Source organism: Equus quagga, chromosome 5 (assembly GCF_021613505.1).
Source record: "Equus quagga isolate Etosha38 chromosome 5, UCLA_HA_Equagga_1.0, whole genome shotgun sequence".
In the NCBI taxonomy this organism is placed as follows: domain Eukaryota; kingdom Metazoa; phylum Chordata; class Mammalia; order Perissodactyla; family Equidae; genus Equus; species Equus quagga.
Genome location: NC_060271.1, coordinates 108,940,894 through 108,962,428, shown reverse-complemented (window position 1 = coordinate 108,962,428; position 21,535 = coordinate 108,940,894). Strand labels below are relative to the sequence as shown.

At 35.7% G+C, this 21,535-nt stretch overlaps 1 protein-coding gene across 2 annotated transcripts in view; it reads right to left on the bottom strand.

The window, feature by feature from the left end:
* Positions 1-214: 214 nt before the first annotated feature.
* STRN (striatin) overlaps positions 215-21,535 on the bottom strand; it is a 101,447-nt gene continuing 80,126 nt past the window's right edge. For both annotated transcript variants that reach the window (XM_046661222.1, XM_046661223.1), the window contains 8 exons: positions 18,904-19,079; positions 16,924-16,971; positions 16,022-16,143; positions 12,506-12,673; positions 10,165-10,305; positions 7,474-7,581; positions 6,061-6,147; positions 215-5,970 (listed from right to left, as the gene is read on the bottom strand). In XM_046661222.1, the coding sequence (XP_046517178.1) occupies positions 5,801-5,970; positions 6,061-6,147; positions 7,474-7,581; positions 10,165-10,305; positions 12,506-12,673; positions 16,022-16,143; positions 16,924-16,971; positions 18,904-19,079 (1,020 nt within the window). In that variant the 3' untranslated portion in view covers positions 215-5,800. The remainder of the gene's footprint in view (positions 5,971-6,060; positions 6,148-7,473; positions 7,582-10,164; positions 10,306-12,505; positions 12,674-16,021; positions 16,144-16,923; positions 16,972-18,903; positions 19,080-21,535) is intronic.

The following is a 21,535-nucleotide window of genomic DNA, read 5'->3' as shown; positions in this document are numbered from 1 at the left end:
CATCTCCACCTTCCTCACAATCAATAATTAAGATTGGTTTATTACTTTGGACTCACATCTACTTTATCTAATGCCCTTTTATTTCTCTGAACCCCTCTACTACCTTCCCCTCAAAAAACAAAATCAGGTTGTATTAAAGTATTTTAACTGCAAATCCATTAGATTCCAAATCTAACAAATATTTCAATTCATGAGACACCTATAGCACATTAGCTATATTTATACACTTTATTTAAAAACAAACAATACACTTAGAGCCACCAAAAAAGGATATCTTAATTAGCTTATCCATACCCTGAATTTACAAAAGAAACTTCTTGCACCACAAAAATTAGCATTTGGATTAATTTACATTAATTGATTTTATAACTAAATTTTAAAAGACCTGAAGATCAAACAATCTGGCCCAGGGCTCACCAGTTGGGGGTTGGGGTGGGCTGGAGAAAAGGAGTTATTCAGGAATCTGAACTGACAATGCCCTGAGGTCAGCTCTAGTAAACTGAAGTTGAGAAGACATAGAATAACCAGTAGATGTCAGGATTACAAAGAAGTGGTTCCTCCTAAAAATAGGTATTAGATCAATTGGTTGGGATGGGTATAGGGGATGCCTCAGTCTGGATTGGAAAAACCTGTGTGGAGAGGGGGGCTTGTATTTGTTTCTCACAAGAGGCAAACTTCAGCCAAACAATGAGAAGAAAACAGAGAGGGAGGTATGTGGTAGACCGAAGACTTTCTGGTTGCTGACAATACCAAATTTAGTAGCTCTCTACAAGTCAACTAAAATATCATTCTCTGAGACATTTTCAGAGAGGAGCTAACAATACAACCAGCGGAGAATCATCCTACATTAACAAGGCACTCAAAGGTTCACAGCCTGTTAAAAACTCAGGCAGACATTAGAGTTAATCTAAGTTAAGATAAACTTTCTACTTTGCATCAGAGGGATGACAAGAAAGTGGTCCCAGTTAAATGAAATCAAAAGTTTGACTAGCAAAGATCCAGAAAATTCTGACCCCTGAGCACCACTTCAGGAATACTACTAGAATAAGTAAGTGGGACCTAGGGATCTCTGTTTGGCCTAACATTCACTTTTTTTAGATTAAAAATAAAAACTGATGCAATCTGTTAAATATTTTGTCAACCTGGCTTCCCTTACAAGGACCTGAAGATCCAGTTGGATGATGGATATGGCCAATTAAAAAGCTTTCAGTGGCAAAAGTAAAAATGATTCAAATAATTTACAATGACCTGTCCTTTGTTTTCAAACACAGATATGTTAGTTTTCCAGACCTTCCCCTAAAATGAACTTTAGGAATTGATACATTTCACAAAAAAATACATATAATTTGTCAGCTAATTTTGTACAACCTGAATCCCAGTGTTGAACACTTAAAGTACTACAATAATATAAATAACTAAACAAGTAACACAGTAACAGAGGCAACTTCTGATTAAGTAAAACTAATGATTATGCACTTAACAGCCTTCAAATAGTTTTCAAAGAATAAGGTAGGATGAAGAAAATCATACTTAGAGCTCTTTTTCCATGTAAATTCAAGAACAGTTTGGCTCTTGGTTGAAAACATCACACAGACATAATACTAACCAGAGATTAACTACCTCCACTCACCATCAACGCTGATGAGAAATTTTAAGCAGTTCTTTCAAAAGAAAACCAAAATTAATTCTAAGTCTTTTGATCTGATTTGTGACATCTTAGTTCAATACAACTTAAATGACAAAGCCTGAGAAAAGCACCAACATGGATTTTTAAATTGCATCCAACCATCATTTCAGATCTCATAGGACTTGCTTTAGTTCAAATGGCAGCAATGACAAAGAGGTAGATATGAAAGATGCCATTTAAATACTATTCTTAGGTGGAATTTTAACTAGTTCAGGTGTTTAATCTAAAAATAATTTATACTAGTTGAATCATCATGACATGCTCTTGTGTAAGGGGGAAACTTATGAAGTACTAAAAAAGTCAGCCTTTAAAAATTACATTTACTTAGCCAGTATTATTTAGATCCCATAATTTTGGTGAACCAATAATTTCTCCTTTTACCTGAAACTGATTATAATGAAAGAATAGTTATCTTATTCTCTACTGAAATTTCTAGGAATTCACATTCAAAATCCTTGGAAAGGATATATGGTGCTCAGAAGAGCACAAAGACAGCGCATGAAATGTCCCCTGAAGTCCAAGAAGTTGAGCAGATACATTAAAAAGACACTAATGGTCACAAATTAGGACCTTCACAGATAGGCGCGCGCACACACACACACACACACACACACACACACTCTCTCTCTCTTTCACCCCTGCACCCCAAACTCAATCCCCATCCTCACTGTAAGGCTGCATTTGTATTTTTTTTAAAGGCACCTCTCATTCTCTAGCTATTGCCTTCTTGATGATATCTGTTTTCTTAAAAATCCTCAAAGTTCAATGGAAACAGTTCAGTACTGAGAATGGAATATTTTTCAATTCACATTTGAATAGCCAGGTTTTCTTACATTCAGATTTTAATAAACTAGAATGACAGTTTTTAAAACAAGCATGCTAGCCTAGAATGAATATAGTATATACAGTAATTTAAACATTTAGAACTATATATTATACTGCAAAAGCAAACAGCACAACACTCGTCATACTCATCATTACCTGCTGTGTACACTACCTCCAAAAATGAAAATACAAAACAGTAAAATGCACCTATGGTTTTATATATATATATATATATATAGTCTATATATTATATATATTCCTACAATATATATAATATATATTTATAAAATATACATACATTTTAGACATTTTCAAATAAATCTTTATCATTATCTCCAAAAGAAATTTATAGCAAGAGTACTGAAGGAATGAAAGTCAGATAAACAAAAAATTTCTCACAAAGTACATTATCAGTGATGCAGCTCAATTTCCCCCCTTTTAGTCATAACTAAAATGATTATAAAAGCTAAATACTTTGCATAACTAATTATTTGTTTATGGCAAAAATTGCTAAACTTGTTCAATAGAAAAATACTGAAGGTCATTATATCACTTATGTTAAATATCTGTCTATGGTTCAATTAGCAAATGAGCTCCATATGACACGTGAGTTTTGAGAAGGGTGCTGCAAGCTCCCAGAGATGTCTCCACAGCGCATGAAAATAAAGCAGGGATCCCCATCTCCTGCTGATTTTCATACTATTCCAATACATTTCATCCAAAATATTTACAAATCAAGCACTATGAAAGCATTTCAATGACTCTGAATCTTGATTTTGTTCATTTTGTGAGTTTTCGTTGAATTTTCAGTAGGCTGAGGGACAAATCAGACACAAATATATGCTTCTATCTGGTTGGAAGACAGCTTTGGCTCATTTCTAGGCTGAGACCATACAGTGCTAGTGGAGAAGAGTTTCTGTGTACAGTCTCCAATGGCATAGCACTGACTTTCTAAGAAACTTTCAACAGTTCCATCATTTGCACTACATCTCTCATAGTTATTTTCTACTCACTAACAGGAAAATTTTAACCATGAGGGATAAAATGCAGGTGAAGGGAATGTCTTGGCTTTGAGAATTTCCGTGACGTAAGTAAACCAGGCACTGAAGACCTTGGAAGGTAATTAAAACAATAACTGGTAGAACAACTTTATAGTCGTCCATCATAAATACGCCAAGCAAGGGACCTAACTGGAATTTTCCAGTATTGTTCTATAAATGTTAGGTTAGCAACACCATTTCTTTACTCTGTGAAGAACCAAAAGAGGAATTCATCAAACACAATGTGGAATTCTGTATCTGTATGGGAATATAAACATTCACCCAGTAGCTCATGTCCAGGTCAATCCATTTGATTACATGAAGGAATCACTTGAGTCCACTCTTAACCAAAGCACAGATGAAATAAGACACCTGTGTCAAATTAATTAAAGTAAATCTGTTTATCAATCAGGCAAATCTAGCACAGGCCTTTAACTTTAAAGAAAATTTGCCTGCAGACTGCAGAATTCTAGAGACAGACAAGCAGAAACTTTACACAAAAATTGTCAATTATTATCCACATCACCACCAGAATATTTCTTCAAGGAGCAGATATACATATCATCAAAAGTGCCATTGTTATGACAATGGAATATGTGGGGAGATAGAAATGTGGGGATTATATTAAAAGGTTAAAATATTTACGGATATGAATTTTTTTAAGTCTGAGAGCCTATTACATATACATTTCACTGAAAAGTTGGACATTAGTAATTTATTTCTAATTTCTAGATTGGCCTCTGACATTTTGGGCAAACAAGACAGAGAGTGTGAGGAGAGGCAAGACAGTTGTAGGGATGAGGTCTATACACCAGGTCCAGAGAGTGAGGTCATAGGAATCCCAAGAGCTGGCCCTATGCAGGTCACAGGCAAGGGGAGCTCAGGAAACCCTGGTCCTTTAAGAGATGGTTTTTCCCAGACACAATGTTGATTCGCTGCCCATTAAATCATGCCGTGTATTCCAATTAAACAATGGAAAAGGGGTTGGGAGAGGGAAAGAGAGAGACAACTCTTTAGCCAATACTATGCACTGAACTCTTCCATCTAGATTTCTAGGAGTTTCCCCTTCTTGGGAGTTTCTCCTTTTTGGGAGATATTAATGAAGGACTTTTGGGGTACAAAACATTTGCTTTATTTAGTACTTCTGCAAAAGCAGCTGCCTGAGGTTAACCATACCCTTTGGACTGTTAAGACATAATAATTTTGAACTATTTTTGGCAGGTGCCAGAAATTCAAATACGAGAGACATAGAAGAAAGAACAGAGATCATCTGAAGCACAGTTATGTAGGTTTTGACAAGTACTCGCAAATCACTTCCATTTTTTCAACCACTGAAAGGTAAGACTTCATTGATATGAAATAATCACTCTGGTACTATAAATATCACAGGAATAAAGTGAATTTTAAAATTAATAGAGATTATTATAAAGATATGCCCTGCTTGACCTTAAAAATAAACATAATCTTAAACCTGAATAAGTTAAATCCTTTAGTAAAAGCAGACTCTATCAACTATTCTTCATAATGGTGAGTGTTTGTGAAAGCTAAACTTTAGAATGGTACCAAATCTATTTCAAAAATGTAATACAATATAGAAATCTGCTTACAAACTATTCATTTAGCATTTCTGAATAATATATTTAACATATTATTGCATTTCTTTTCTTCCCCCAATAGGTAAAATGCTTTGCCAGGTGCTTTATGTGAACAGTTGAAAGGAGAGCTAAATTAAAAACTCATTTTAACACTGCCTGGTCATTATGCACATAGGGGTGAGTACAACAGATATGGTGAAGATTGCTCTTTTGCCTACCTAATGTGCGTGACAAGATTTCTCAGGGGAGAACTAGGTCTGAATTTCCATTCTTCCTCTGCTCATTCCCAGCTATCAAGCTTTTTAATGATCCCTTATAGTGTGCCCTATTTAAACAGGGACAAGCTAAACACCTATGTTCGCTTAGGCCTGCCTAGCGAATTAGAACAACTTCAGAAATAAACGTTCTTATTTGGGGAAAATTTGAAACAGTTTTCAGGTTCACAGATTCAGCTGAACTTGCAGCAACCTGAACAAACCTTAGTTTTAGAAAACAGTATACGAATTGCAAAACTATACTTTAACAAATGTTCTCTGTGCTCCTTCAGCAGAACAAAAGGGCAGGACGGGTTGGTTCTTGCCCTGGTCTTCTGGTATCTCTTTTGTGCAGTTGATTATTTATAAAGAGCTAGAAGGTGAAGATGATGCAATGTGTCATACAAAGACTTTAGCCAGTGCATCAGCCCCAGCACTGGCTATATAGCATTTGGATGGGTGGAAAGCTACATCATGAATTGATTCTTCAAATTTTTTCCGATGAGCTGTGAACTCCTGGATACACGTCTTACTTTCTAGGTTCCATAAACGTATTGAACAGTCATGACCTATATCAAAAGAAAAGAAATTGAAAGGAAAGATTATATTAACTCGAAAATAATAAGGATAACTAAATAATCCATAGTTGATGTACTTACTGCCAGACATCAAGTACAGGCCATTAGGATCAACCGCTAAACTTGTAACAGCTTCTAGGTGGGCTACCATCGAGTGGATCAGTTTGCCTTCGGAAAAAGAGATTGTTACTCTTTATTAACAGCTTTTCCTCATCCTGAATATATGCCAGCTACTGTGTTACACTGGTTTCTCAAGTCACCCCTCTCTGTGTACTTACTGCATCAATAGCTTTTTCCATCAGCTAAAGCAACATGTGTCTTCCCCACTCTAGCCACAGTAATGATGATGAGAAACAAAAGCTCAAATTTCAGATTATATTTTTGTCTTTCAAATCACAGTACCCAAGTCAGTAATTTGTACACAAATATTCCTTTAAGCCATGTTTATTAACTAGAACTCAGACATTATTAATCATTTACTTTGCATCCTTTAGCTACAGGCAAATTATATGGGTTGGGGGAAGAGAAGAGAGACAAAGACAAAAGAACAGAGAAAAAACCTGGCCATAATTTTGGTGGAAACAATGTAAAGAAAGGGATTAAAAATATTAAATTACTTATCACTCACAGCTAAACAAAGTTAGCAAAAGCCAACATATTTACAAAGTCAATAGCAGATACTCAGGTAAATATGGCTGCTAATACAGAGTGTTTTTCTCCCAATACAGCTCTCTTTTGAATTTCCTTTAGACTAGTGAATTGTAATCCAATAAACACTGGGAAAGCCCCCATGGGCAATTCAAATTAATCAAGACCAGTCAGTCAGTATATAATATAGAAAAGATTAGTCCATGGAAAACCAAAACCAAATGACTCAGGGATTTTCCACCTGCAATATGAAGGCTATTCAAAAACTGAACAATCTTACACAAATATAATGATCATATGCCTCTACTTCCAACATGTTTCTACTTTTGCCCAATGTATTCACAGCTAGAGATCATTTTGATTGGTATTTGAATGAATTTTTATTGTGTTCCTAGCGATAACCTTGGCTCTAGGGCCAAAATATAGAATCTACTTACTATTAAACAAACCTAGATGATTCTATATGCTATCAAGACTAGTTCTTAGCAGATTTGGATGGAATGAACAGAAACTGAGGTAGGAGACTATCTGTGTTTCACTACCTATTGCCTGACTATAAAGCCACTGACTGACACCAAAATTAGCCAACTTACCGTGGAGATTTTTTTTGCTTTAACAATAATCATTTTTTTTTTTTTGGCTGAGGAAGATTCACCTTGAGCTAACATCTCTTGCAAATCTTCCTCTATTTTGTATGTGGGTCAATGCCACAGCATGGCCACTGACTGGCAGTGTAGGTCCAGGCCCAGGAACAGAACCCAGGCCACTGAAGCAGAGTGAGCTGAACTTAACCACTAGGCCCCCAGGGCTGGCCCAACAATAATCAATTTTTTAATAAATTCTTACCTGTATTGTTATCATAGAATTTGATGTGCCTGTCTTCATGTGCAGTGATGCTGATGGGAAGAGTGGGATGACTGATGACTCTATTTATTTGGCAGGAAGAGCTGGCTACTAAAAAGGAAAAAATTAAAGAGCAAGACAAATTAGTCAAAGCTACAATTTCTTCAAAAGAGAAATGAATACTTGAGACTGAAAAAGTAAATAATGTAACTTTGCCTTTCATTCATTTATTCTGCGATTGTGTTCATAATTTCAACGTTAGGAAATGAGAACCACCTGAGCAATACTATGCTGACAAATCCAGAGGTACCTAAGCACTAGAATTTCCTTTCCACCACCTGCTTTCTATGGTGCCACTCAGGGCTTAGCCTAGAGCCACTGACATTTCTCATTCTACAGTGCTCTGTGATATTTGTGCTGCTTTAATAAAGTTTCATTATTACTTACATGTCGGTAACTTTTAAATTGAAATCTCAGCTCTTTCTGGATACAGAGCTCTTTATCACATGGTTATTGCCGAAAGATAAACATGACAAAGAGAGCTTCTTAACTCTTTAATCTTCTTTCTCATCATAATAGAAACGTTCATCATTGACATCTATCATGTTTGAAATCTTAAAATAGTCAGCATCCTAACTATTTTTCGGGCATCATTTAATAGTTTTCGAAGAGATTTTAATTAGATGCACAATGAGACAGGCAGGCCATGTCATTAGGCCCATATTACAGTGAACGAGCCAAGGTCCAGAAAAAGCTGTGACTCCCCCAAAATCATGTGACAAAGCCAGTACCTATTCTAACTTCTACCTCTATCCCAACCAGATAGTTCACGCAAATCAGAAAACTGCCAAACCTGGTACCTAAAATATCACAAGTTCCTCCTGAAAGCCTTTTATCAAAAGGAAATTAATAATTAAGAACAACTTAGGCTTAATTGATTTTTGTTAAGAAAATTTTTGCAAAAAAAAAGGAAAAACTACATAAAGATAACACTAAGATATGTCAAAAGTTTAAAAATAAATCATTATATCACAGTCTAGGGAGAGAAAGGAATGTTCCTATAAAATACATTATTGGGACAACCGGCAAATCTGAATGTAAACAGCAACTCAGACATTGTGTCCATGCTAAATTTCCTGGTTTTGATAATATAATGTGCTATGCCAGAGGATGTCCTTGTTCTTAAGAATTAATTACATGCTAGAGGATCTAGGGGTATAGAGGTATGATGTCTCTTAAGTGTCTCTTAAGAATTTAAAATTACACACTTGTATAGAGAATGATAAAGCAAATGTGACAAATGTGGCGAAATGTTAAAAATTTGTGAATCACGTAATAGAAAATATAGCTAAAAATAGCTGTAAAGAACAGTCTACTTATTGAATTTTCATGCGGTTCCTAGAAATATGACATCTTAAAAAATTTCATATTTTTTTTTAATTTTACTACTTAGCTTTAGGTCATGTATTTAAATCTAATTTTTTTTTTTTTTTTGAGGAAGATTAGCCCTGAGCTAACTGCTGCCAATCCTCCTCTTTTTGCTGAGGAAGACTGGCCCTGAGCTAACATCCGTGCCTATCTTCCTCTATTTTCTATGTGAGACGTCTAGCACAGCATGGCATGCCAAGTGGTGCCATGTCCGCACCTGGGATCCAAACCGGCAAACCCCAGGCCACTGAATCGGAACATGCAAACTTAACTGCTGCACCACTGGGCCGGCCCCTATTTAAATATAATTTTAAATTTACTGAGAGTCTAAAACTGATATTTCTTGGCAAAAAAAAAAAATTCTCTTTTTCCTATTCTATAATCTCAATTTTGATTTTTTTGTCTCTCTTTTACATTCAAATAGTTCAAAGCTCTATTCATACCTATTTTTCCAAACATTTCTCATAGGACACCAGAAGAAAACAAAGGACAACAGATTGGGAAGAGAAAATGAAGAAAGCCAAAATGGAATAAAGGAAATTTTTGAGAGAAAAAGAGAGAAGAGAGAAAGACACACACACTCATGCATATGCTCGTGTGCACACACATCATGGTAATTATTTTTAAAGTTAGTTCTCTGATTAAAACAACAGTATATGTGTATGTAGTTTTCTTTATCAACTGCAACCTAATCTATGATTGTCTGGATTAAGCATAAAGACAAAAAGCAATGATTAAAAAAGGCAAAACCAAAAAGATTCTGTAGTATCTTCTTCACAGTCTGAGAAGTTATATATTTCCTGACTTCCTGCATCCAATAATCACTTTCAGATTTGGGATTCTAAGAGGAAGAACTTAATTTATATTCTAATCACCACTGAGATGTGTCAAATTATATTATTAATACAAAATTAAGTTGACTAAAAAACTAAATTATGAGGAATGAAAAATAGATTTATATTCAGAATAAATATTTTCTTCAAACAGAATTGAAAACTAATTGTTTGGTATAAAATTAAATTTGACTCCTCTTTGGAATAGCTCAAATGTTATTTCAAACAGTATAGTTATAAATGTGCATAAACTTAACCCAAAGTCTTTAAATCAACTGTAAATTATTATATCCTTTTAAGTAACTGTGTTCTGTGATTTAGGAGGCAGACCCCTTTATAATGACAAGCATTTATCATGGTTGACTCTAGTTATAATTTCGATCAAGTTTAAAAACATGATCCAAACGCAGACTATTTAAACTGGTATACATACTCGTATCTGGATTGGATTCTAAAGTGAGAATGCGTTGTTGTGTCTCCATGTTAAAGATGCTTGTATATCCTTTGCTGAATGATGCTACCATATGGCTTGGGTCACTGCTCACTAGATCCACAGAGGCAGGGATTCCCAATTCTAAAAGAGGCAGAACATATTCAAAGAGAATGGCCATTAGAGTTTACTTGACAATTGTGCTTAAAAGATAGCAAAACAAACAATGGTGTGATTTCCTTAAAAAGTAAATAAGGCTTGACTGTAAAATAAGAATTAGCTCACAGACGTTCAACACAGATTATTTCTTTTGTTACTTCTAGCCCTAGCCTATTTTCTCATCCTTACCTGTTCAGCACATCTTCTACCTGTTACTCAGCTAATACATTCATGGAATGCAAGTCTTTTTCAGAAAATACATAGAAAACATGTATGGACTACAAGTTTTGCTGCTTCCACCTATACCTGGAATTTAGAGTGGCATCATGGAAATTCTTCATTTTAAAAGCCCATCTCTTATTAAGAATGCTAACTCCTCTGATATATTCAAAGCTTTAAAGGATAAAAACCTTCGGCCAAGAATACTCTATCCAGCAAGAATTTCCTTCAGATATGAGGGAGAAATTAAATCTTTTCCAGACAAACAAAAGTTAAGGGAATTTGTAACTAAAAGCCCTCCATTACAAGAAATCCTCAAGAAGGCTCTCATACTTGAAAAAAGAAAAAAGGGAGAAAGGGGACACAAGCCACAGACTAGGGAGACCGATGGATAGAACCAGAACAGGATAGCAAATATTCAACTATAGCATTAGGGTAAAGGTAAGGAAACTACCAAAACGAGGACGATCTTAGCACTCTAACTACAAATTAATAAGACGAGTTGGAATAAAAAATGAAAATAATTATTTAGGAGGGGAAGAGCAAAGGGTCTAAATCAGTATTGGTCAAGTAACTAAGAGACTACCAGAGAATAGACTATATTATACACGAGATTCTAAATACAAACTTCAAGGTAGACACTAAAATAAAGTACAGAACAGAGTCACAAATCATAGATAAGGAAAAATCTAAGAAACCCAGCATAAGAAATTGCAGTATTAAATGGATAGTCTAAAGCACACAGGAAAAGAAACACAGGAAAACAAGATAATGAGCGACAGATTGACAGCATTAAGTCCACATGCATCAATAATCACTCTCAATGTGAATGGATTGAACTCTCTAATAAAAAGACACAGAGTGGCAAAATGGATTAAAGAACAAGAATGCTAACTCCTCAAAAATAAGGACTTTAAAACGTAAAATCAAAATTGTTAGTTATTCACAGAGTCAAGTAAATATCAAATATAGGCAACTCATCAAAGATATATTAATGACCAATAAGCACACAAAAAAGTGCTCAAAATAATAAGCCACCAATAAAATGAAATTAAAACCACAGTGAAAGACTGCTACACGCCCACCAGAACGGCTAAAATTAAATAGACTGACCACACCAATTGTTAGTAATTAAGGATGCAGAGCAACTGGAATTCTCATATATTGCTATCAGTGGTGTAACATGGTACAATAGCTTCAGAAAAAAGTTTGGCAACTTCACATAAAGTTAAACACAAAATTGTACTTCTAAAGCCCAGCAATTTTACTTCTAGGTCTTTACCTACCTATAATAAAAACATGAACATTCATAGCAGATTTGTTCATAATAATCAAAAAGTGGAAACAACTCAAATTGCCAATCAAGAGGTAAATGAATAAACACATTGTGGTTTAATGAAATACTATTAAACAATAAAAATAAATTATTGATAATTACAACATAGATGAATCACAAAAAAATTATAGTGAGAGTAAAAAGCCAGATACAAAAAGAGTGTACATTGTTTGATTTCATTTACATTAAGTTTTAAAATAGATAAAACTAATCTATGATGAAAGAAATAACAACACTGGGTGCCTCTGGTTGGGAAAGGGGAAGGGGGTTGACTGGAAAGGACACGAAGAAATGCTGGGAAGGGGGAAGGAAATGTGCTGCATCGTGACAGATGTGAGAGTTATGCATTTGTCAAACTCATTAAAATGTATCCTTAAAATTTTTTTACTGTATATAAATTACATCTCAGTTAAAAAAAATTTTTAAATGTGTACTCTTTCACCAAATACTGTTTTTAAAAATTATACACAAGTTGGAAATTCAAACAAATACACTTTCATTGCTTAAAAAACCCTTCAATTAAATTTAAACAGTAGGAGTTTGTAGACTCACTTATTTATTTGCTTGCTTGTTTTTAGAATAAAATGTTTTATAAAAGATACAGTAAAATAGTTTTTAAAAAGTATGTACCTTGATTATCATTAAATACACTCAGGGCTGGAGCAACCTCAGTTGTATTCCACAAACGGAGAGTGCCATCTGCTGAACAGGACAACAAACGCTGGTGTGCTGCACTGTAAGCCAGACCCCAGACGGCATCAGTGTGGCCTAGCAGAGGGCCTCTTAAAACAGAAGGATCTACACAAAATAGCAAGAATACAAAATTAGGAAGAAAAACACCAAATCATAAAGGTACTTAGATTCCAGAAAAAGTAAAATATAAAAACGAAGGCACCTGATAACAATATAAAATATCCTTCCTAGTTTCTAATATTCTTCTGAAATGCTGCAATAATTAAAAACAGACTTGGAAATTTGCAAATGTAGAGTTCAAAAATTATAAATTAAAATTTAAAAATATGTATTTTTCTCCTTAAAAAAATTAGGTGCTTCCTTCTCCCTCCCTTTTTTCCTTCCATTTGTCTAGATTTTTTAAAAAGCATGTTAACACAAATCATTTGAATTTAATCTCCCTTCAGAGAAACTGCAACTCCGATTCCCTGAGGAAGTGAACAGAGACGCTTCCTTCTGCTGACTTCCTCAGCACTCTGGATATAATACCCCTGTAGGCCACTAACCCTACTGTACTACGAATGGCAGTTATTTCTGGGAGCAACAGGCCTCTGACACTCATAATGGACATGAACTGAGACCTGGAGGGATCCCCAAATTCTCAAACAGCAATAACTGACGTGAACGATGTGCATGTGGGGGAGGGAAGAAGAAGGCAGAAGGAAGATTACTTAGCACTGTTTCATGAGAAAGGTCAAACTAGGAACTTTATTAATCCTTACAATGACTCTATGAAGGGGTACTTTCAAGATGGCTCACAGATGTTAAGTTTAAAATGTCAATGGTGTTATCTGTCCTATATCCTCTCTTGGTCATACCATAAAACATTCATTGAAGACACACTGTGTGTTAGGCACTATGCCAGATGCTGGGGCCACACAGATGATTAAGGCACAATACTATCCTTGTCTTCAAAAGACAATGTGGTAAGTACACTAATAGTGACAGGGCCAGCCTGGTGGCACAGCAGTTAAGTGTGCACGTTCTCCTTCTCGGAGGCCAGGGGTTCACCAGTTCAGATCCCGGGTGCGGACGTGGCACCGCTTGGCAAAAGCCATGCTGTGGTAGGCGTCCCACATATAAAGTAGAGGAAGATGGGCATGGATGTTAGCTCAGGGCCAGTCTTCCTCAGCAAAAAGAGGAGGATTGGCAGTAGTTAGCTCAGGGCTCATCTTCCTCCAAAAAAAAAAATAGTGACAGACACCAGTTACCATGGAGAGTAACTGGGATGAGTGAAGGCTTCTTGGAGAGAATGACACCTAAAGTGTACAGATGCTGGCTAGTCAAAAAGGAAAGGTATTCCTGACAAAGGAGGCAGCACCTACAAAATCACAGGAAAAATAGCATGATATGTGAGGAAATTTATAAGCGATTCAGGATTACTGGAGTGTGAAGTTTGAGGCAGGAAGTGGATGAGATAAGAGTGGCTAGTTTATGGTGGGATTTCTACAACATATTAAGACACTGAAGGGTTTCCCAGGAGCAGTAGGGTGTAGTAGGTATTTAATAAGGGTAACTTCAACTGTAGCGTAGAAGAGAGATTGGACAGAATCAAAATGAGGGCAAGGAGACTGTTTCAGTAGACTGGGAGGGTGATGATGAAGACCCAACCGAGGGTAGCAAAAAAAGGGGCAGAGAAGGAATAAATTCAAGAAATATTTAGGGGGTGATATCAAAGACTAGTAATTAATAAGGTGTGGATAGTAAAATAGAACAAAGAATCAAGAATAACTCTTAGGTTCCTAGTTAGTGTAATTCTGGTAGTACCACCAACTAATAAAGAATATATGGAAGAAGAGACATAGGACACGTGAGGATTTATGGAAAATGAGACAAACACTTTCAAATGTTCTGTAGGTAGTCTGAGGCTTGAAGAAGAGATTTATATGAGTCAACAGCACATAAAACCATAGAAGTGGATTCAGTCTACCACAGAATGCGTGCACAATGCACAGAACAAGTTAGGTCTGGGCCTTGAGAAACGCCAATATTTAAGGTGAGAAAAATAAAAGGAGATTATGAAGGATAAGGAACAGAAACTGTCGTAGAGTCAAGAATTAAAAAAGGCGATAGTGGACAAACTTAAAAAAGGATAGAGAGCCAATACATCTAAAAAAGTAACAAGTGTAAAAATGTCCACTGGATCAACCAATTGTCACTGACAATCTTGTTCTATTTAAGTGGTATAGCTAGAAGACAGAATGAAGAGGGACGATGCACAGGGAAAGGACATGGAATTAGTAACCAGAAATTGTGTTATCTAGATAATACAACCAAAGAGACACAGATGATGAAGGAAAGATAGACTAAACAGAAGCCAGAGAGGAAAATGGAGTCAAGAAAAGGCTTTCCCTTGCCCAGGATGGGAGATACCCGAATTTACTTATATTCTGAGGGGATGGAAAAACAGTAAAGAGGATAAGCCTTAAGATGAGAGCACAAGAGAGACACAGAGAGAGAGAGGGAGAGAGAGAGAGAGATTGACAGATTAGAGTGCAGACTCAAAGGAAATGAGAAAGAATGAGGTCAAGAGCAAAAGGAGAAGGGCTGAGTTGGAACAGAACGAGGACAACTGATCCTATGACAGAAAGATAAAGGAAGGAAAAGCATGGAACAGATAAATTTGTAAAAGAATTGGGGAGGGAGAAGGGGCTTATCTGTCACAAAATATGTTAAATGCTTATTAAGTAAATGTTGGGAGAAATTGTTTATTGAATGTCTTATCTTCACTCAGGTTTGGTGGTAAAATTAATCTTAAGTGATAATGATAATAAAATATGGTTTTATGACAAGTATGTCATTTCATACCATTCCAGAATTTAGGAGGAAACAAAAATAGTCAATTCCAAAAGAGTTTTTGCAAGGGACTTTATGGTAATACCTAGTGATAGATTATAATATGGATTTATGTTTCATGGTACTGTTCTCAGATCTAAAGGGCACTTCTTAATTTTTAAGGCCTTTTAAATATTTTGCTGCCATGGAGTTTAAAATTCATTAGCTTCTATATCCTCCAATAATTGATCAAAAAGATTATGCCAATATTCATTTGCCTGTAAAGTTGTTTGCCAAGAATAGTAATAAAATATGATTACAGATAAGTTATAACGTATCAAGTACTGTACAGATGCCTAACATGACAAAAACAACTGTCTATCAAGCCAACATTTCCAATCAATAAGACTTTGGGGGGTGGAAACTGTTTTCTTAGGAAGAATATATGTTTTTCTTTTTTCTTTTAGCATGACATATCAAATTGATTCCTAAATACAGAAGTTCTTTTTAAAAAAATAAAGACATGGTTCTTTTTACCAATTTACTTTCAAAGATATTTCATTTTACCTTTATACGTATTACGTAAAATAGGTAAAAAGAAAACATATTATTCTTTCACATCTTTAGGGAATCACATACCATAAGAATCATAGGGATCGATGTTGGGGTTGGTGGTGTTCCAGCCCTGGATCAGTCCATCAGTGCCACCACTATAACACTGCTCACCATTGCTGCTCATTACCACACAGAGCACTGGACCTCTGGGAGATAAAAATCAATTTCTATTCTCTAAAATCAATCTGATAGTAGGACTTGTAAAAAATAAGAAAGTTTAATTATTCCAATGGTTTTCTATTTTTCTTCTTTGTTCAATGAATAAAAATATGTCAAAGCATTGTTCATTTTTCTTCCTGTGCAAAATCAGAGGTCGGTACACTATGGCCTATAGGCCGATGCTCATTTTTGTACAGTCCTCAAACTAAGAATGGTTTTTACATTTTTTAAAGAGCTGTAAAACAAAACTAAACTAAAAACAAAAATGTACAACAGAAAATATGTGGCCTGTAAAGCCTAAAAAATATTTACTATCTGACCCTTTATATCAAAAGTATGCCAATCTCTACGTTAAATCAGGTAAATAAGGTATATTCTTTAAGCTTAAATGGAAAAAAAAAAAAGCATTCAATATGTGATCACAATAAAATAATTCTCAAGTATTTTTATCTAGATTATCTTTAGGGAAAAAAAGGTCAGGATTTCTAATATTTAAACGTAATTGCCTCAACATTATTTTAAAAGAGACATATACATCATTTAAACATCATGCAAATAAAATCTAATTTCAGCAAGGATCCTTGCCTGGCAGTGATAAACTTGTTTTTAACATTATATTATCTGCCAGTTTCTTTTACATTTACAAAAAATACTACTAAATACAAATAACACATAACACAAATACATAAGTGAAAGACAATAAAATATTCTAATCAGGCTGATTCACAGTGATGTTAATTTAAAACAAAGAAAAAACGCATACTTACTTATGAGCCCTGAATGTATAGATAGGCTCCACATCAAGAGAAGTACTCCTACATCAGAGAGAGAAGAAGGCTCTTACCACTCTAAATTTCAGTAGGAAACAGTAGTACTGAATATGTCATAAAACTGCCTTTAGAAATACCAACATTATGTAATACCCCATTCCCAACCCCAGGACACATAAAAGAGCTTACCTAACACCAAGCACACATTTTGTGGCTTCAAGAAACAAAATCCTTGTTCAGTACTAACACCTTATTACAGTGCGTTTAGCACTGTCATAATCTAGTTGACTAAACAGAGAGAGACTCACTCAGGGGAAACAACGTCATAGGCTCTGAAGAGAGAAATTTCTGGATTCAATTTCCAGTTCTATCATTAACTATCAAACTTTAGTCAAATTATTTAATCTTTCAGAACTTTGGATTCCTCTATGTTTAAAACAACACAGAAAAATAGGGATAACACCAAATATTCACAGGATTGAATGAGATTCTATAAGTAAAACAGCCTAGAACAGAACTGTGCACATAGTAGGATTTCAATACACGGCACTTTAATTTCATTGCATTTCCAGGAAGGTTAATATGTCTGTCCTTGATACTTCCAGAAACTGTCAAGTCATCAGTTTATTTATTACTTAGAACACTGAGTATATGGGTACTCTACAGAGCCTAATACTGGCCATGATTGTTAATGGAAACTAGATTTAAAGTTAAGTACTTACCATTGTCTACATTGTATTACAGTTTTTTATAGGCATAGGATATCTCTCATTTCCAACATTTTATGTTCAAAGGTAAACAGGCCACTGTTATTTACATGTGAAGGTATTATTACTAAGCTATCGCCAGCAAGACACTTGTTTCACTATTTTTCTAAATTCTAGTCAAGAATATATGATGAGACATTCACATTCTCTAGTCTAATGTGATGCCCATGGTGACGAAAGAACTAGAAAGACAAAAGGCACAATTTATAACCAGGGATAATTTTTCTCTGCTGAATATATCTGATCCATATGAGGATTCACCTGGTTTCAGCAAGATCTGGTTGAGCTATCTGATGAAGACTGATAAATGAAGTATTTTATCTAGTCTATGTACTCACAGCAGGAATGTCACTGATCTCTTTTAAACTGGGCAACAGATATCCTCTACCAGTAGCAAAGCTTCGGTAATCTCCTCCATTTGATATTCCTTTCTACTCTTCTAATAACAGAAGTGCCTAACACTGTAGAATGGCCCTTGTTGGCAGATGCTGGGTTCTGGACCATGTGACCCAAGGAAGAAGGGAAGGAGCTCCAACAAGGACCCCACCAAGTGGGATCAGGACTAGTTTGGTGACTGATAAAAGGGTTTATACCAATTCATGTCTGTCCATGCTTGGAGAGGAACCACGGGGCCAAGGCAAGCACTAGCAGTTTAGTGATGGCAACAATAGTGCCTTTCAGTCTAGACATTTTGGTGGGTATGGAAAGTACCTAAGGAGTCAAGACCAGAAGACAAGACCAAACAGGGGTCCCTCACGCCTCCCAATCAGCCTTCCCTTCCTTCTACTCTGTAAGTCCAAACCTAGTAAACAATGGAGCGGGGTGGGGGGGAACTGATGAAGTTAAACATGCCTATACCTGTTTACAACAACAGTACAGACTTACAACTAACAGTACAGTTACTTCTTCAGTACAGAAAAAAGGCTCCCCAAATATGAAAGCCATTTCAAACATTGTATAAAGATTGTAATCAGCATTCACAAGCCCTTGGAAACCACCAGATAATACCATTTCTTCCTAAGTGTCAATTTTCCAACCTAATATTAGATTGTGAGTATGTGAAGGAAAAAATACTCTAAATTATGTGACATGGTGAAGAAAAAAGAACTAGAAGTGATATTTAGGGAATTTAATAGCAAATAATAAAGTATTTTTCTGCTGAAAAACTTCATAAAAACATTCAAATAAAATCAAAGTAGAATATTCTCACTTTTTGGCTGGGGCTGTTTTCTGTAAATTCCACATTTTTAAAGTGTGATCCTCTGATGCTGTTATCAAAACAGGCTCAGTGGGGTGGAAAGCAAGGGCTCGAATGCCGTCAAAGTGACTTCTTAGTGTAAACTTAGGGTTCCACGTCTTCCTCAGTGCATCTTTATTGTTTGCTATCTATTAAAGAAACAAAAAAAACATACCTGTACATTTAGTTTAGGATAGGGAAAAAAACCTACATTTCAACATTAATCCTTGTTGATTTGTCATTAAACCATCACATTTTGCAACTTTCAAAACAATAAAATTTTTAAGTGTAAATAACCAAATCAATAGGCAAAACTAGCACTATGTCAATAGTGGGTTCTTTTGAAGAAATATTAATGCTATAATAAGAAAACAGGTAATACTTCAATATAGAAAGGATCAAATAATACTAAAATGGATCTTCACGTGAATGATTTAAAAAAAACAAATAATTTCAACCTAAATTACAGTACAGAAACTAATTTTGGGTAATAGTTGAAAAACTAACTTATTTTTAAACCTACTAACATTGTAGAACATGATCATACTTTTGAGATTTTCAATACACTCTAACAAAAGCTAAATTTTCTTCATCAAATTGGTAACAAAGTTTATAAACTAGAAACAAAATGTTAAAATTGGAAAATACAATCACATGTTACAAAAAAACAGACTCCATTGGTAAAATAAACATATCATTATGCTGCTTTTCTCCAAAGAAACTCCATCTCAACAACTGGAAACAATGCACTCTTTTTTCATTCCAATTAAGAGGAAAGCTAAAGAGGCTGGTGTTTGACTTTCCATTAGCACCTCATACGACCTCTCCACCCTCCAAGGCTAACAATCGTGCTGGGTTTCAGAAAGAGGGGGACGAGTACTGGTAACACACTGGAGAACTACTACTATACCTACAATGACAAAAACCAACAATGCTACCAAGAATAGCTGCTATTTTGAGCATTATTCATTATTTTGAACATTACTCAAAAGACTTAATATGCATTAACTCACTTAATCCTCACAGCAACTCTAGAAGTAGGAATTAACATTATCCTCACTTTACAAGACATAGAACGAAAAGAGTAGTTAAGTGACTTGTCCTCTAGTAAGTGGAGGAGTCAGGATTCAAACCCAAGCAGTCTGGCTTCACAGAGGCTACAATCTTAATACGAACTGTAATTTAGAATCCAGTAACTTAAAAATCTGCAGAAAAATTTGGAGAGGACATGTCACAATTAGGACAATAAGAGAAGACAAAACGCAATATTCAAGGAACTACTGTAAGAACTGGGGCTGGTCATGGAGGCGGGGGTAAGAGGGTGGGGGGGGTGGAGGGTGTGTTGACTCCTGCCTGTTCTTGTTAAAGGTTAACAAGACTCCTGTCTGCTCTGGTTAAACCTGAAAGCCTTTCATATGTAAGAGTAATTACATTCCTTCTGAATGTCTTAATGTGGCAGGCAGCCACTAAGATGGTTCCCAATCAGCCCCACCTCAGATTTACACCTTGTGTAGTCCTTTCCACATTATGGGGTTGCTCTGTGTGACCAATGGCATACAGCCGAAGTGGTAACAAATTATTTCCAAAATTAGGTTATAAATTCCATCTTGGGTGTTCTTGCACTCTCTCTTTTCAAGTTCACTCACACTGAGGGAAGCTATCTGCTCTGCTGAGGAGGCCACAGAGAAGCCCGTGTAGTGAGGAACTAGTCTCCAGCTAACAGCCAGCAAGAAACCAAGGCCTTCCAAAAACCACAAGAGAGCTTAGAAGCAGATCATCCCCAAGTCAGGTCTTCATGTAAGACTGTAGCACTTGCCAATGTTTTGAGTTCAACTACATGAGAGACCAGAACCACACAGCTAAGCTGTCCCAAGACCGCTGACCTATAGAAACTATGAGATAATGTTTGTTGTTTTCAGCTGTTAAGTTTGGTGCAATTTGTTACACAGCAATAGATTAATAATATGTTAAATAAAACTAGGAACTACTTTTAGAAGCAGAGAGAGAGAGAGACATAACACAATTCAGAGCTATGAAAATAGAATGAGCTTTCTCTAGAGAGAGGACTGAGTACCACTACATATTGGACACATTCTTTGTGGGGTTAGTATAGAGGGAACAAAAGTATCTAATGGGAACTTCTGCTTCTAGCCATGATGGACTAGATTATTAGGACCAACTCTATACTGAGGACAAGTAGAAAAGCAGAGCCAAACATAAAAAATGGAGAACCAACAAAATAGCAAAGAAAAACCAGGTCAGGATCCAGAAGAAGACAGAGGCCTAAGGAGGTGAGCCCGAAATTGGAGTTGTTTTTCCCCAGAGAGTGTTTACTGATTCCAGAGGGAATGACTGAGAGGTCAACCTGTGCTTTGCAGTGCAAGGGGACACAAATTGGTGTCCAAACCTGGCAAGAAAATGGGGCTTGCTGAACCACCTGCTTTGGGTTTTGATTTAAAAGGGCTGCATCCTAGACATAAGAGTGAACTGGATTTCATAACTTATATAAATGTTGAATGCCTATGTTGTACACCTGAAACTAATATCATATGGTATGTATACTATACTTCAATTAAAAAAAATGTTTCTTAAAAAGTGAACTGGG